The 18,310-nt window shown below is 39.7% G+C and overlaps 1 protein-coding gene across 1 annotated transcript in view; it reads right to left on the minus strand.

Moving 5' to 3' along the window:
• Positions 1 to 13,832, minus strand: part of lgr6 (leucine-rich repeat containing G protein-coupled receptor 6) — a 34,762-nt gene extending 20,930 nt beyond the window's left edge. The window contains exon 1 of the mRNA NM_001278833.1: positions 13,615 to 13,832. Coding sequence (NP_001265762.1) covers positions 13,615 to 13,832 — 218 coding nt within the window. The remainder of the gene's footprint in view (positions 1 to 13,614) is intronic.
• Between the last annotated feature and the right edge of the window lie 4,478 nt (positions 13,833 to 18,310).

An 18,310-nucleotide genomic window follows, 5' to 3' on the forward strand; every position in this document is an offset into this window, starting at 1 on the left:
CTTGGTATCCTGTCAAAGATAACAGTTAACATCAGGCGATGGGATTCAGGCTCCAACCAATGTTTCTCATCAATATGACATTTTGTAGGTCAGATAATCATGGGGCTTTTCAACAGATCTGCATCCAATTAATAATTTTTCATGAAAGAATGATAATGGTTTGCTAGTTTTCTAGCATGGGAATTTCCTGGTTTGAAATCCTGTTGGGTCAATTGCCGAGCAAAAGATCAAAGGAGTTTTTCAAGGTTGTGTTTGATGCGCGCTGAGAGAAACAATGGGATCTAATGACAGTCTGCAAAAGACTAGCGTTACCTTGGCGTTGACATCTTAAATGATTTAATGACATTATTAGTTGTATTCACATATGTTTATTTCAGTCAACATGCTTGATTCTATTTTCTTAAGAATAGGAAAAACCTGCATAGAACATGCAGGAGACGGGAAATGTGAATGAACAGTGCTGTAACTTAACTTAGGCATTTTTTAAACAAAGTTGAACTTTCCAAACATTGCTTTTGCACGCCATGAAACTGTTAAGTGGATGATATAAAAGCAATACATTTTTAAAGCTACAACTGTTTCAGATAGGAATAAATGTTTAAACATAGTTAGGTAAAGAGCAAGCAGATGGGAAGAAGTTACACAGAAAAGCCTATTTGTTAAGTATTAAAATCTATAACAATTAATTCTCATTCTTCAAAAATATTGAATACCTAAATGGAATCGGTAATGAATAAGCATTTCTGTGATCTAACTGAGGGTCATGAGAAAAAAAGAGGCTTACCAATGAATTTGAGAATAGCCCAATGACTAAATATATGCCTAAAAAAAATAAATGTCATTTTGATAAAAAATCTGATATGCTCTTTTTTTAAAGAAAAAGAAAAAATTGTAAACATCACTCACAATGTTTTCACATTTTTTAAAATAAAGTTTAAGACAAACAAGTAAAATTCTAACAAGTCAATAGAAAATTATATATCAAAAATCTCTTGCTACAAACCTACAGATCCAATTTTGGTAGTTGCCCTTATGTTATGTTATAACATAGCAAACTATGTTATTGAAAATATAAAATGGCCCAGTCTGGTAACAACACAACTGCATTTATCTCACATTTATAAATGAGTGCATTTTAGTACTCATATCTCTGCACAAAGATAAATGCTTTAAAGCAAAACATCGAGAAGCATCAACTTTGCGTTTCAGACGTTTTCACACATTTTTTTCTTTGAAGCAAATGGATCATAGTTCAAAATGCAAATAATAATTCATAAACATGTTAAAGTTTAGAAATCAAATGTACATTAAGGATGTTTGGCTAAAACATTAAGGATTTTATTCAATAACAACTAAGGATGAAAACAGAATTGACCTTAACAAATTGGCCTTAATGTAGAAAGAACTCAAAGCAAGAGTGACATCATGAACAATTTTATAAAAATATGCCTGGCTTGATAGACACGTCAAACTTTCTTTATCATCCATGTGCTAAAATTCTGATTGGAAAAAAGATATTTTAGAGATGGAATGATCAAAGAAGGGCTTAGGCTGTCATGCATAGCCAGCTTCTGTGGATGCGCCCACAGATGGAGGCAGCACTCCATTATCTGCTCTTGATTAAAGGCGCCATATACAAAGTTTGTGTGAAGTTTAGAATGGCAGAGTCACTCAGACAGAGTAAGCACACAGCACTGGGGAGAGTAAAAACAAATGTTTGAAAATAAAGACACGCTGGCGAGTCACTGGGAAAGGCCGAATGCAGCTCTGTGCACTCCAACGAACTCAGAAGGAAGCTAAAGAGAGACATTTCTGCTGCGCAGGCCAAGGCCTCCGCTGACAGCTTGACGTATCGTTGGAAGGCACCGCACCACGGCTTGTTTTTAAAATCAAATAACAGCTGTGGCTTTTTTAAACCATGATAATTATGATTGATGACTACCACATGTGCATTGTGTCGGCTGGCGCAGTGACGTGCAGATATTTTCAGCGTAAATAAACAGCCGCAAAAGAAATGAAAAAAGGGAGTGCTCAAAAATTATTCAGGCTTTGCAGAGAATTGGGAGTTTTACAATTAGAACTGGGCTTTCACTTTATGGGTGTCTCCAGTGTGTCTGTATGAGAATGTGTTAGGTGTGTGGGTTCTTTCCATTTATAGGTGACTGTGGTGACTGTGGTGTGAGTGGTTAGATGTCTGTCGTTCGTTTTCACACTTCTATTGTTTCCCAGTAAGCCTGCAGATGTGGTGGGCATCGTCGCCAGTGGCCCTTTTACTGCATCATGCACGGGCTCTGAATGAGCATAGGAGCAGACCGCTGGTGTGAGAATGGAAGCACATGTTGCTTCTCCTGTTCATTTTTATGTGAGAGCAAGAAAAGTGTCTCGGACATCACAGTATTAGGAAATCAGCCCCGTTATTGATTGTAAGACAACAAATCTTTCAACAGCGGACAAACACAGACCACCGCATCCACTTAGATCTCCTTCTGCTACTGAATGACAAAAGAAATACACTTTCAACATTGTTCAAAGCAGCAACAAACATACTCACAAATGTACCCCTTAATTGCTCCTTTTATCCCCTCTCATAGATTTTGTAGGAATAACAAAGTCTACAAGATAGATTTCTCTTTCCCTGGAGAAGAATTTTACTTTTTTGTGCACGTATGAGAGAAGTTTACGCCAGTTTCAGAGGAAAGAAGAAGAAATTGACGATTTTCCATTCCTACTCCACCGTTGTTTCGTGATTTGCAGGTATACAATCTGCTTTGATAGATTTAGTCATTCCTCTCCAAAGTGTGTGCGTTTGTAAGTACGGGAGTGTAAGAGAGGAAGGTTTGGCAAAAGTAGAAAGAAAGCACCGAAGGTATTTGATTGCTTTGTGCTGTGCTGTGATGGATGGACCAACCCATGGAAAGGAGCTAGTCTTAAGAAAAGAACAGAAGCATGAAGCAGAGGTACATTTCCATTCATCAGCTCCGGCCCTTTCAGTCAGCCCCTCGCTCCACTCAATCTCATCCACTCATTCTCTCTCTTTGCATCTCTGTTTAAAATTTCAATTGAAGCATGAGGTTACACAGTCCTGTCGTTACAATACTGTGATTTATCATATTTCCTTTTCTCCTTCAGTAGAACTACTGAAGTATGCTATCGCCTCTGTGATCAAAGGCAGTGCGTGTGTGTGGGTGTGAATGTGCCCCTAGCTCCATTGTAGCCAGTTTCAAACTGGAAGCCTTTTTCACAAGAGCTGGTGATTTAGCAAAGCTAAACAGTTCGCCACATGCAAAAAAACAACCGTGTTTTCTGTTCAGAGGTGCACACACCCACGCTAGCGCCACAAACAGCCATGCACACTCCAGACGCTCGTTGTTTTTTTTTGGGTGGATGAAAGACCACCCTGATGAAAGAAAACACCCGCAGCCTATAGCACAGATAGCATCGGCCGTCAGGTGTCTGTTTTTAGCATTAGCGCTGTAGCGCTGAAATGTGTCAATCAGATAAGATGAGCAAAAGCAAGCTGAAGAAAGATGGTTTTAATTTAGGGAAATAAACTGACTCAATATAAAAACATACCCTTTTCCAAAAGCTGCTGGTGTATCAAACCACATGATTTCACATGTATTACATTCTGGTGACCAGTGGAGCCATGAAAGTTCACCAGTCAGTTTATAATTCCTTGAGATTTACAGAAGTTACTATAAACCACTTTTTAACCTCTATAACCACTGCTGTTAGCTTGATATGACAGTCGCCTGGCTTTTAATTTGAAAAGCAGAGGACAAACGTTTGGACAAACTTAAAGGCTCTGTATTGTCCTTGTTTGTTACCAGTTTTGTGGTCAAATAGAATTCAAATGAAATAAGAAATTATTCCAGGTTTTTATTTAAAAAAAATCAAGACAAAAAAAAGTATTTTTTAATGAGGCTCTAAACCTAATTTCCTTTTTTTTTTTTTTTTGCAATCTAGACCATTTTAGAAAGATTAAAATGGAACTTCCTTGCATTAGTAATGACTCCTAGCAGGTATTTTGGTGAATTGTGTCTGGCGCCAGTTACTTTTCTTTTCAAAAGTGCTTCAATAATCTAAAATAGATGAATTTAGATGTTGGGTTCAGAATTGATTGTAATTTTTATCGACATGACATCAAAGACGTTTGATCAAAAAGAAAAATAGTGTTGATAGACTTCTTCATTTCTCTTAGTCGTCACATAATCACACAGTTATGGTAACTGAACAAACAATTTTTATCATTTACTATAATATGGCCCTCTTTTGAAGCTCATTTTTGCATACAGCATCATTGCATGCTCAAAGTAATGGATTACACCTCTCTTAAATAACTGCACTATTTATATGAAGTGATGATAATTTATTGGTATTGAACATTTTGCTTTCTTGCAGGTTTTTTTCCCCTTGATGAGGAAACTCTTTGTTCCAAAAGGGTTAATTCACCAACACAATATGAAGCATATGCAAATCCTGTTTATCTGCTATGCCTGCATGCTGATAAATGTTGCAAAGACCATGCCATACTGTCACAAATTTGTGAAAACTAAAGTTTTGGATTATGCCTAAAAGACTGCAAAAACAGTTTCATGCAAACTTAGTATAGGACTGTACCAGAACCTGCTGTCTACCTGTCTAAGATGCATCCTGTCTGCAAGAGTAGATTTGTCATTATTCTATGAAATTTAAATACCCACTCCAATGAAAATTGTGTTCTTGGTGTTTTAAATTTGCATCTGTAGCATTTTTCTCATGATGGAAGATATACATATATATAAAAATGAGCTCAAAATTACATTTCCAATTTATGAACTGTACGGCTGAATAGCTCCAAAATTGCTTGCCATTTTTGTTGCACAGGTAATGTTAGCTTGGGGTAGCTTCCATACCAACATGCAAACAACTCAGAGGTGAATTTCTGATGAATTACTGCTGCACTGCAGAATCATTGTCCTAGAAAATGACAGGTTTCATCATGATTAATTTGTACTATCCTAGCTACTTTAACAGTGGGAGTTGGGTCATCTAGACCCACTAGACAGTGCGCTGAACCTTTTTTCTTCAATGATTTGTGATCTTTACTGGTGTCCATGGATTACATGAAATCTTTCCACCTTTATCCACCTTTGTCATGGTAGGGAGAACACGTCAATGCAAGGGTGGGGTCATCTAAGATAGCACAAGGGTTACAAGACCACTGTTAAAATGGACCAAAAGATGATCAAAGTGGGGCTTGAACTCAGAGACGCCATACCCTTAAGACTCCTTCTGACTTCATTTTCTCTCTTGCACTTCTTGGCTCTTTTCTAGGCTTTTTGTCCATTCCTCAGGTGGAGACGTTAACCAAAGAGCCAATAATGGCAATAAGCTCAGGCGTTTGAAGCTGGTTTATGTGTGAAGAACATTAGAGTAATAAGTCTACAGTGAAAATCAGTAGAGCCTTGCCCAGAGGGAAGGGGTTCAGCAATGGGGGGCACTTGAGCCGCACCTTGGCTCTGTTTTAGTATAACCATGACAGTTACGTCTTCAGATGGATTAAGTCTGAGCCTCTCTGCTTAGCTCTTTGAAACTGTTGAGGCACGATCAAAGAGGATGTTTTATTCCACACAATGAACCTGGTAGTCTGTGCTTTTAAGAGGGGCTAAATGCTTGTGTGCATTTAGTGTATTTGCATGAAAGAGCAGCATGTGTGCACTAAAAGTGAGGGTGAGGTCTCAATGTGTTTGCTTTTTTTTTTCTATGGGAATAGACTGACTGCTCTGGCATTCGATTTCACTCCTAGTCACACATGACACACACGCGCAAACACACACACGCAAACGCACAAAGAATCAGGAAGGAAGGTACAATGCTGTCCTCCCTCCTCCTTCCTGTGAAGATGTTTTTTTTTTCTTTTCCCTCTCTCCCAGACTTCCTGGGAGGGGTACGCTGCCCTTTGTGTCCAAAGGCACTCCTTCTTTATCTTTACCTCTTTCATTCTCTCTGTCTCTTATTCATGGGGTGCAATGAGCAAAAAAAGATGATGAGGATGAGTCTTTCACCTGGACAAGGAAGGCCATAGGGAGAACTCGACCACAAAAGTGCAAGGAAACAGAGAGGGGAAGGGTGAATGGGAGAGAAAAAGAAGATCCCTCCTTGTTTTGCGCTCTTCTGTACTTGCTGCGGTTTGGAGGAGAATGGCAGGCGGATGTCTGGGTGTAGAGAGAGTGCCTGTTTAGTCTGAGGCCATGTCATGGGAAACATGCTTGTGCCCTTTGGGACTTATTCATACCCTGGTATACTGCACACGCACATCCACACGTGCACAAACACACTCCACGTCCGCTCTTCGTACTCCCACACAGCACACGGTCAAGGGGGGGTGGGGGGGGTGAAAGGTCAAGCACTTCAGTAATGGAACAGGAAGTGTTGGAACAGTCGATGCTACACAACATGCAACTGCCTCTAACATGTGGACAGGACTGACAGGCAGCTGTTGTGAGCGGGCCGGAGCTCTGCAGGCAGAAAGGCATTCATGATCCTGAGCACTAATCTATTGCTCTGGCATGATTTTTTTGTCTGGGCTTGTTTTTTTTTTTAATAAAAGCCTTTAGATTAAATCATTTAAAGGATAAAGCTAGCCAATCCCATCAAGATATCCCAAAATATTACAAATATCAACTCTCTATCCCTATAACCATAAAAGTTAATGATTATTTGAAGCAGATTCTCAGCATGAACAATAAAACTAAACTGTATCAGTGGGAAGTTTTTTGCATGACTTTATTTGGTTGGGTGGCAGAAAGAAGAGGGTACCGGATTTAACAGGAACCCTGGCTAAATCCATCGCTGGCTATCTGCGTTTACACCCACAAATCTATGATCATCTCATGTGCCCCAAATATTTAATAGCACTTGCGGATAACATCTAGAACTGGACTTAGATCAGCGCTCAACGAAATCTTACTCCATACCAAAGAAGGCATGTGACTGCTGTTGGTTTAAAGAGATTTAGCTTGGCCTCTTGCCATCCATGTAAAAAGTCCAGATTTCCTCTTTTATTCCTTCTCAGACATGTAATAGAGATGTGAGTAAGTCTGGCTGCAGTTGGAGAGACCCCGCAGCAGTAAAAGTCCCTCTTTTCCTCTTTTACAACAAATGGAAATTTCACCTGTGATGTCCAGTTTTGAAAAAAAAATCAGTTAAGAAGAATTCTCTACAAAAGTTTTGGCACTGAGAGAGGACTTAAAGCACACATTTATTTTAAATTTCATCAAGATGTCAGAGTGTTTTTTAACCCAAATGTTTATTTCAGTTGTATTTCCGTTTCCATCCACAGTTGAGATGTAATTATCAAGAGATGGTTCTTCACTCTTAAAACAATGAATCAACCAGGTTAAAAAAAAACACCTCTGTTCTAACTTACACAATTGAACTTCAAGATGTCATTGACTAAGTTTTCAGTCCACTATGCAAATAAATCAGGGCTGTTTTATCAACATCGCTTTATCAGCTTGTGCAATGTGCATATCACAAATTACAGTGTTTTTTTTTTTTTTAAAGCCCAAGCACACACTACCTACATTGTTCTTAATTGTTGTCCATATTAGTTTTGGCCAGTACTACCAGAAAGGTAGTCGATAGTTCTTTGGTCTGTTTCATCGACATACAAGTCCTTACCTGTCACCCATTGAGAAATCCTGCTGTATAAATTATGCTTTTATAAATAAAACTGTTGCGGGGAAATAGAAATGATGTTTTAGTTGTTTTTGTTTTCCTATTTCTTCATGTATTACAAGTCACATCATCATGGCAGTATTGATCATTAACTTTGCACATCGTAGGCTTTTGCGAGTTACCTAATCAGCATGGTCAGACCATCCAACAGATCATCCCTGAGGTGTCTTTTTTTTTTTCTTCTCAGAATCAGTTTTTATTAGTTTTTCCTTTCTGAGAAGGAGAGTCTAAGGGCAGGGATACCCAGTTTATCTTAGTCTGTTTAGTTTAGCAATTATCTATCGAAGATTAGTTCAACTTCTTATAAAGTTACCGGTATGAAGCCCATTGAGACGACTATTGGGCTATATAAATGCAGTTGAATTTAACTGAATCCAATGGTGAGAGCAATGTGGCATGAGCACGACATTTTTAGTTAATTAATAAAGAAGAGTTGTCAGTTGGGTGAGTGGTACAACTTTTCAAGAAATAAGATCTTAAGTCTAGATGTCATGGCTCAACTTCAAGACATCACCTAGATAACTAAGAACCTTTACTGACATTTTGAAGTGTTTTGTCAGCAAACATTGAGCAGAGAGGTGTTTCAGACATGATGACTAGAAAACTGCAGAGGTTTTTTGGGTTTGATGTGTTTTTCTGTGCACTATCGTTTTGAGATGCCCCAAAATTAGCAGCAGCTGTAACTGTGGGACATTTTTGGGCAGTTTGGTTTGCCGTGCAGTGAAACAGCAAATTATGTGGAAGTCAAAACCTTTTCTGCTTTTTTTGCTCATTTGTTCCGCATAATTTGTACTGTACTGGTCTGAAAGGGCCTGATGTTGCATTTTCCCCTTAAATCAATATTTTTCCTCAGATCAGGTCAAACGTTAGTGTGTGCACACATTCATGCATGTCTGTACCATGAGCTAGGTCACATTCTGCTGAGGTGAGCTCTGCGAGCTGTTTGGACACATTATCCATCCTGACATGTGAATGTGAACACGCACAGTCAACATGTTACCTAATGTGCATCTCAGACTCTTATTTAGATGGGACTAAGTGAGCGCACTGTTGGAAAGGGCATTAAGTATCATTACACCCTACTAGTCATCACCTGCACGCTGCCAGCCCTGCATGAGCCACTTTACTCAGCAGGTCTGGCCAGTGATCACACAGACAGGCAGACAGAAAGAGACAGACTTATGCTGGGATGTTGGGTGGGACTCTGAAAACTATGTCTTACACACATTGCTGTCAGCGCTGGCAAAGAGTTCTCCTTCGTGCCTCACTGTGTGGACCATTATTTTTGTTTTCATTAGGATGTCAAATTGGATTTGCACTTTATGTTTTGGGTCAAAATAGTTTTTTTTTTGTTGCATTTGCTTTTTTTAAATTTCAGGGCTTTACTTTCATTTTAGGCCACTAGTGTCATCTATATCAAATCATAGAATGTATGTTCAAATCAGTCTTTTTGCATGATCTTACACTGGGACAGTAAGGGAGGTTGACTATGGCCCTCCTAGCATAGGACAATGCCTTCTCTGTAGTAAAATGAGAAAGCTATTACATTTGCACAGACTCATGCACATACAGGCACACACACACAGACACACACATGCAAACAAACATTCCCATGGATTCACAGGGTCGGAAAGGACGAACTGGAATCCGGGCCATGCAGGCCATCTGAATTCTCAGTCAGAAGCAGCCGTTTACCCCACAGCCACCTATCCCAAGGAGCACATTCCTAACCCTCTCCTAATACGAGCATCTCAACGCCATCAGACAGGGAATCACATATTCAGTCTGATAACAAACGGGGTTGATTTTAATACACGGAGGGACTGCGAGCACTTTCTTTAATGATCTCTTGCTCCTCCACCCTTGGTCCCTTCAAGATCTCATGTCAGGATTGCTTTCTTCCTTTTTCTAAAGGACAGGATATGGAGCGGAAGAGCACACTATGGCCTCTGTGTCTTCACTGCCTGCCTCTCCCAAGGGAAACGTCATTGTTCTCATTGTTGTCCTGTACCTGCTTACCTGCTGTCTGTGTCCCCTGAGCGGAATTTAAAAGCCTCCCAGTTTGCTCTCAGGAAACCACAGACCAGTGTAGTATCTGATGCACACTGCCTATTCCTTTCCTCCAACACCCCTCTGGCACAAATATTTCTTTTGTAGCAAGCGGAAATTCTTTTTCTGCTAGTATTCACTGTTGGGCTTTTTTGTCTTTTTTTTTTTTTTTTGGGGGGGTGGGGGTTGAATGACGAATTCAAACTCTGAGAACACTTTAGGTGTGTACGTAAAATATGCAGAAGAAGAACAAAGGACCGGATGAACAGCAGAAGACATGAAACAAGAAGAAGGCCTTTATACTCAGCTCTTTTTTTCTCTAAAACTTTTTTAGCGGAACAGATAAACCATGACGGTCCATGACACCGCTTTGGGCGTCTGTATAATCAGAAGTGCAATTCTCCGATATTTGCTTGGCTCGCAGCCAAAGCTGCTCCTCCCCCAGCTCACACACACACTTGCAAAACATTTACACCATTGCATTCTGGTACACACCCTTTACTTTAGTCATTCCACCACCCTGAGCTGTACGCGTTCAGGTTGTTTTTTGGGGGTTAAACTCTGAACAAATAAAATATTATATTCATATTATATTCATACTTGTGTATCCATTTTCCACACCTGCTATAAAAGGACACACACACATACGTAAATTCCTATTCAGCCTATACGAGACAACAGGAAACAGGTGAAGAAAGGAGAACAGGTATGGCAGGGTAAACAGAGAGAACAAGAGACAGGAGTGTAATTAAGGCGAGGGGCGACCAGAGACGTCTGGAGCCAGGACATTGATGCTGTAGATGATAGCTGCTCTATGGCGGACCCTCAACTGTTATTATGCACACATTCAAGAAGTCTCACTGCTTTTTTTTCTTCTTCATTTTTCTCATATTGGTAACTTTTTTTTTCCTATTTCCGATGCCCTTCCTTCTCTTTTAAATACAATTTGTCTCATTTCTCTCCCTGTCTCTGAGACATGATGTTTACAGTGTGACCCCCGGTCACTCCTGATAGGAATCATTCCAGCAGCATAATAGCTAAATGACACGCACACGACTGTTACTGTCACGGCCACCATGCCAAGACAGGATGTTGTCCCCTGCGATTGCATGTACTGTGTGTGTTTGTGTGTGTGCAACATTGCCTAAACTGTCTTCATGTTCCTTCAATGCACATTCGGTTTCTCTGTTTCCTTTTTAAATATTCCATCTCCCCATGATTCTAATATGCTTACTTCACCTTCACTGACTAAAAAAAAAAAAAAAAAGAAGTTTTTTAAAACCCGCGCTGCAGTGTGGGTGGTCTTCACACACATACAAACGCACACATGCTCCTGCTCCCTTCGGTTTTCCTCTGTCTGGTAATGCTCTAGCTGTGGTTTCCTGGCCAAGGCCAAAACATTGTTAGAAGTTCACCGCACTCACCGCTACCAAAAGCATCACCTAAACGCCGCTCAACCCAAGTCCCACATCCATGCTCCTTTCTTCATGCACATGCATCGCAAGTGTGAGCTTCTAACACAGCGGTCCAGACACACAATCATGACACTATGATTTAGAAGATATTTTATTTTATAGTTTTCAAATTCTCTTAGTAAACAACTGATTTTGTGTAATCCATCTCCTACATCACGAATGGCAAGCACAGATCTCTATTTCCTTCAACTGTATTTCTTCTTCTGTGCCTTTACACACATCCAGCCAGTCATATAGACACAGCCTGAGGTGCTGTCTTTGCTTCCTAATCTGAAATCAAAGAGAAGGTTCCAAAGCGTCTCACATGACAGCTCATTTGAAGCCTTGCCCACGGAAACAATTATTGTCATAAATCTCTATCAGCTCTGCTCCTGGTCATTCTTAGCACCTTTGCCTTGCAGTAGTTAAATTCCTTTGCATATTGGAACTAAATTCAACTACAGCATTGAAATTGAAACATTCTCAGACACATTTTTTTGTTTTGTTTTTGCATTAATATCATCAATTGAATATGAGGTAACCTCTGAATCATAAATGTCAGACCCCTTTGAGGAGCTCTCCCGCAACACGGGTGGATATTGCTCAATGGATAGTGCTTTCTCAGATTTGTGAGGATGTGGTTTGTAAAGTGGACTGTTCGTGAGTAATTCCCTGTGACCATGGCAGCCTGCAGAGCAGAGCATGATTTCTTTTTAGATCCTGATCCGCCTTAATGCTCCAAAACTGTGCGTGTTGGGGAGAGAAGTACATTAATTTAAGGGTTTGAATGTGAATTTTTTTTTTGTTTATAGGTGCAGAAAACAAAACCCTTTTTATGTCATCCCTGTTTCTTCAGCTCTTCCAAATTCTTGTCTATTGTACGAAGGAAATCTGTGTGTCAGTCTGTTTGTGTGGGCGTGTGCAGTTGGTCGCTGGGTTTATTTATCTAATTCTAAATCTGTCCTCAAACTCACTAATTGGTCAGTTCCACTGTTAGGTAACGAGGGGAAATGAACAATTAAGCTTGTGCTCGCCGGGAATGATGTGTGTTTGTGTGCAGAAATGTACATTTTCCCAGAGGGAGTCATCAGGTCATCAAAGTTTTTATTTCCGAGGAAGACTCAGATGCTCAGCACGTTCTCCTCTAAAAGATTCAGCCTTGTTTGGGTGTGTGCCTGTGCTGATTGAGCTGTGCCCCTTTGTTAAGCCAAAAGCCAGATGCTCCCATAGGTAGCAGATTCCTGGACGGAGTTACAGAACATATTTCATAACCATAAACAGTACACGTGTTTTAACTTTTCAAACACTGCAAACACATGAAACATGGGGAAATCTGGCTGTCGCAGGCTCCCCAAACACCAAAAGAGTCAGGGATCGTTCAAGAGGAGTTCTTTCATGCGTCACTAATAAAGCCGGTTGCTACATAAACTGTTGATCTTTCTGAAATCGAACCCTCTGACATAATACTTGCAGAACCCCTGGTGAGCGCTGCTCCATCACACCCTGTTTCCTGGATTTGACTTCCCTAACTTCAATCTCGGTTATCGTAGAATGTCAGTAATCTGTCCTCTGAGGGCTTACATAGTGATGCAATTTGAAAGGTCTGGCTTTGAGCCACAGGATGTAAGACACAGATCATAACCTTTTTCTAATTTTTTTCCTGACTCCCTCTTTATACAGCAGAATTTTATTTTTTGTTTGTTTTTTTTTGGTTCTTTAGATTTTCTAATTGTACTTGGAGAAACACATTAGCTGAATAAATCCCAGCAAAGCATTTTTATCTTGGTGAGGTAAGAACCTTGGTCAACTTTCCCAACAACCTCTAAAAGATCTACAGGCTAAAACTAGTCCCATGTAATTAAGTGTGTTTATTAACACTAGGTCCTCAAACAGAAATCCATACTCGACTAAAGCTTGCACTCCCACACATCCATACATGAACGTAAAAGCCATGTCATTCGCAAGTGCACTGGCGCTCTCAGTCTCCAGTTGGTGATGGAAACCTGACACTGAAAGTGGTCCAGTTATTCCACCACAGTGGCCAGCACATGCTCTTTCTCAATGTCTCACATACACATGTTCCCACTGGACCCCATCCATTTTTATCTATATGTGGGCCATGCCAGTGATTTCTGGTCACACGTCAAACTGACCACGGCTTTCAGCTCTGCTTTCACAGAATGATAAAGGAGCGGCCACTGCTCGGCAGCAATGTTTCATTTTTCAGTCAACATTTTTAATTGAAATAGCATGCAGTCAGGACAAATGAGAAGGTTTGGGGATGGAGGATTTGCTATGTGTCATAGGGGGGAAAAAAGACCTGCTTTTGATAAAATGGGACATGATCTAACTCATCAGAAAGTCCTAAACGACTGCATCTGTTACTCACAGGTATGTTGTGAAAGGACTGAGATTGCTTGGTACAGATGACAGTCCGATCTCAGAGCAGTCCACCGTGAGGAAGATGCCATCTTCTTCGCAGTGGCAGTGAAATGGGCATGAAGGCGCCTCTGGTCCCTCTCCGTCCTGAATCTTTCCGTACCCCCATACGGCGCTGGGCCCCCAAAGTCCTCCAGCAGCCCACAGAAGCAGAAGCCTGAGCAGCATGACTGTCTGTCCACCTGCGCCTCAAGATTTCCTGTCTGTCCTCTGAGATGTTTTACGAGGCAGCTTTGATGAACACTGAGCCTTCCCAAAGTTTTTCTCTTGTTTTACTGCCTGAATTCCCTCTTGTAGGTTATCCGCACCGTAAAACTATCCTGTCACAAGGTCCACCTCTTCATCTGTGCTCATCTGCATATCCTTCAGGCTCTAGTTTATTCTCATGGGCTTCCACTTTGCTCAAACGTCTTGTTTAATCTTGCAATCTGGCCTGTTCTATGCACTGCCTCTCTTCCACAGACACATTTAAAGCTTTCCCCCTCCTCTGTTTGTCTCTTTTCATATATCTCTTGCTCTCTCTGTCTCTCTCTCCTTACCTATTGCAGAAGGAGTGCATGAGTTGCGAATGAGCTGTCCTCATTGGTCTGCAATTTAGGGATGGGCTGGAGCATCTCCGGAAAGTGGGAGGGGCCCACAATTCTTAAACTATTCCCTCTCTTTTTTCTCCCTCACGCTACCCACACACACCCCCCTCCCTGTATTACTTGGTGAAGAAGTTTGAGGAAATTGGGTGGGCAATTAGTATGAGAAATGGGCGGAAAAAGAATAGAAAAAGGTGATGGTGATACAATACAGCAATGAGGAGAAAGTATTGCTCCTCAAGGAATCTTTTAAATTGAAATAGTAACAAAGCTGAATGAGGGCAGAGTTAAAGCGAGGCTGTGAAGGATGAAGATGAAGGCCACAGGGAGGTTTAAGGGGAGCGAAAGAAACACAGAGGGTCAGATTATGTGACTGGTGACAGTTCAGAGGTGACTGAAAAAATAATATTCCAACGCCTCTGGAGCCCTCGTTGCAGAAGAATCAAATTCATCACCTTCTCAGGTTTCCTTAACAGGAATGCAGATAACACATGCAGAAACTCAAACTCATAGATGTTTTTAGATAAAGATAAAGTAGGTTTAGAGTGACTAGGGGAAACGTTATTTACACTTTACACACACTCGGGTCTATTTTGAGAGGAGGATGATTCTGTAGAGAAATATTTGACTATTGACTATTATATTTTAAAATTATTATCAACCTATTTTTATGTAGAAATAAAGTTGGTTGGTTTTTGCTGTTTTATCTTAAACATGTAAACTGGAAAGACAGTTGAGGTGCAGTTGGAACATACAGATAAAGATGATAAATGGAAGGAAACTGAAAAAAAAGTCCTTAAAAATTTTTTTATTAGCAACTTCTTTAAGTTATTTTTTTTTTGTTTCATTTAAAAAGAGGCTGCAAAAAGTTACATTAGTGTAAAATTAGCTTACCAAACGTTAAATGAAACTATTTATTATTTGGAATTTTCACCCTTACAGTAAAATGTAGGAGGTACAGTGAAAAGATGACAACATTTTTAAGTTTAACAAGACAAGCAAGACAGAGCAGAATTACAATAAGTTATTGATCTGGGACAAAAAGCGGATTCGTCAACACTTGGCTGTTAAAGTCCCCCACGATCATCTTTTGATACATTTTAAATGCAATCCCAGTGGTCTTTTAATTATAAATATGCCGTTTGCATCCAAAATAAAGAAAATATTAAAAAAACTATAGTTTTTCTTGGACATAGTTTCTGCAGAACGGCAGAAATTCATCAGAAATTTAACTCTGCGTTATTGGCAGGATTGTTGACATCGAGTAAGCCCTGCCCCCATTTTCTCATCATTCCTTTTTTTACCTGGTCTCCTGTTAGCTTACAGGTCCTCACGCCCCCAAACTGACATCACTGATGCAACAAAAATGGTGAGCAATATTGGAGCTATCCAGCCTTACAGTTTTTGGCCAAATGTCGGCTCAGATGAGGAAAATGAAGACGCATATGGATTTACTTGTCTGCAAAAGGATGTATCAGAATGGAGCGGAGCAGGGAGCTTGTGGCTTGAAGCTGTGGGTTCTATGTCACACATACAAGGTTTTTCCAACTGCATTTTTTTTGTCTGCTCCCAATTCACTATTTAAATGAAAAAAAAACTCAGAAATGCAACTCTAATGTTGATTTTCTTTAAATATGTCCTCCATCATGACAATAATGCCACAAAAATATATCAGGCACACCAAGAACACAATTCTAATGGGAGTGGGTCTTTGGTAGAGTAAATATGATTTACATCATTGCTAATCCAGTGTGACTATAACAGTGCTTTTTTATGTTTAAAATGTAGCTGATAGTAAGATGCAGAACATTAAATGATAGTAACAGTCCAAATTGCCTCATCTGTAAGACACAATCTTGAATTTTGTGGATAAAAAAACAAAGAAAGTAAAAAAAAAAAGTTTTTTTTTTTTTATTGCCTTTTAAAGGCTTACATTGTAACGAAATAAGAAAAAGTGCTGATTTGTGTGAGTCAGAGAGATTAGAGAGATGGAGACAGAATGCTTGACAAGAAAGTTCGGCTTTATTTGTTGCACAACAGCATCATGTGTTGTTCACCTAAAAGTACAGCTTGTTGCACAACAGTCCTATTATGCATTCCCTCGTTTTCATAAATTAGACAACATTTTTTTTTAAAGTGATCTGTCATTTAAAACAGTTGTTCTATCCCTTAGGTCTACCATTATTTTTTTAGACTTGAATAAAATCCTTTTTCCTGCAGAATTGTTTTGTTTTCATCATTTTTTAAGCTTTTGTTTGATTACCAATGCTGGTATGAATGAAGTAAATCTTAAGGCTCAGCAAATGAAGCGGTAATCTTGCTTGCATTCAAGTGTACTCACATAAAGCCAAACACAAAGATGCAGCGTTTACATTTGTGACATACAGACTCGCCTCAAAAGGCACCATTCATGCTTGCTGGGCCTAGAATGAACACAACAATGTGCTATTGAAAATATAAAGCTGTACAGATGAAAGTCTTTGCACCCTGTTTGAGGTTAGTGTACCCTCTGGCCTGTCTGTCTGCTTCTCTGTCTTTTTTCCTCTATGTCTTTCTTTTTCCACAATCCTCTGTAGCCTGAATAGTTTCTCATTAATTAATTAACATTCCTGTGCCACTGTGTTTTCTGAGGGGCCTTTGTTGCAGCCCCACAAAAACTCTTTCAGAGCTGTTCACCACAATGTCTCTCTCTTGCTCCCATCTGTCAAACTCTCCCTTCTTCCTCTCCATTATCCGTCTTTGTAGTCAGTTTTTGTTATTGCTTTGGCTATTGTTGCTTAAAAAACTGTATAAATTGTTTCATTTATTCAATACATTTTTGTCAGTAACTCATTAAAGGGCTGTAAAGTCAATTTTGCGTGATTTTGTATTTTGCCATCAAGCAATAGGGATGTTTTTTTTCCAGGCAGCTCGTGAACTATGTGGTCCGTACACCTGAAAACCTTTGTACTACCACTACCTCTCCCCTCCTGGCACTTATTCTCACTCATCTTTTTAAATGCACTTTAAGTCTCTAGCCTCAGGGAAACCCTAACTGGCACACAGTGTTCTCTATAAATCGTGCGTGCCTACTCTCCTGGAAGTCATTTTCCCTTTTTGGTTTCTTGTGTTTGCACTTTAGTTCTTCCTTTAGCTCATCTGTAAAGAGACAGTTCATAATTAAGGTCATTTCAAGCAGCTTGCATTCTTAAGAAAATGCAAGAAAACATCTAAACAAGTCTATTCATCCATCCAACCAACCAACCAACCAACCAACCAACCAACCAACCAACCATCAATCCATTCATTCAGACATTCCTGCATGTACATATGCCAGTGTACATTCATTCAGCCACAAAGAAACAAGGTTTGAATGAGCGCACTGCAAATATCCAATCTCAAAAATACAGTGCACACTTTCAAAAGAAAAATACATCGAAAAATGTGTCTATCTACTTGCATTTCACATTATAATTGAATTTTAAGTGATGAACATATGATGTAGTCATACAGTATGTAAACTCTTAGTTAAAGGATACAGAGTCACTGGCCGCTCACCTAAAATTCATCACAACTGGTCTATAAATCTGAAAGTAACATTTTCTTTCAATAAAAAACACATTAGCATTACTTGTACTCTTTGTTTCTTTACAATCAAAACGTCAAAGGATGAATTGGATGAGAAAAGGGTTAGAAAAGTTCAAGTACTCTTGGTAGACTTGGTCCCCATTTGGAGCATGACTGAAGTGAACAATTGGTACCATCTGGAAGACTGGGTCGCCTGTCAGAACAAAAAAGATCACTCTAACTTTAATAACACCAGTAAATTGACTTAACAAGTACAGGTTCTACTTTTGACATTAACAAGAAGTCCTCTTTCAGACTGACAGACTGCTGAGAATACAGACTGTCAGTATAAGTGTAATAGATCTGCTGGAAATCAACTGAATGAAAGTCAATGAACATTTCACATTTTCAAAGTAAAACGTCTGTTAAACTGCCTGCGTAAGGGACGCTCTGTTTCATTTATCTAATTTTGACGTGATGTAAAATATTCTCTGTTTAATCTATCACTAATTGGTG

This window comes from Oryzias latipes, chromosome 7, assembly GCF_053564925.1.
Source record: "Oryzias latipes strain Hd-rR chromosome 7, Olatipes_Hd-rR_3.1".
NCBI classification, from domain to species: Eukaryota; Metazoa; Chordata; class Actinopteri; order Beloniformes; family Adrianichthyidae; genus Oryzias; species Oryzias latipes.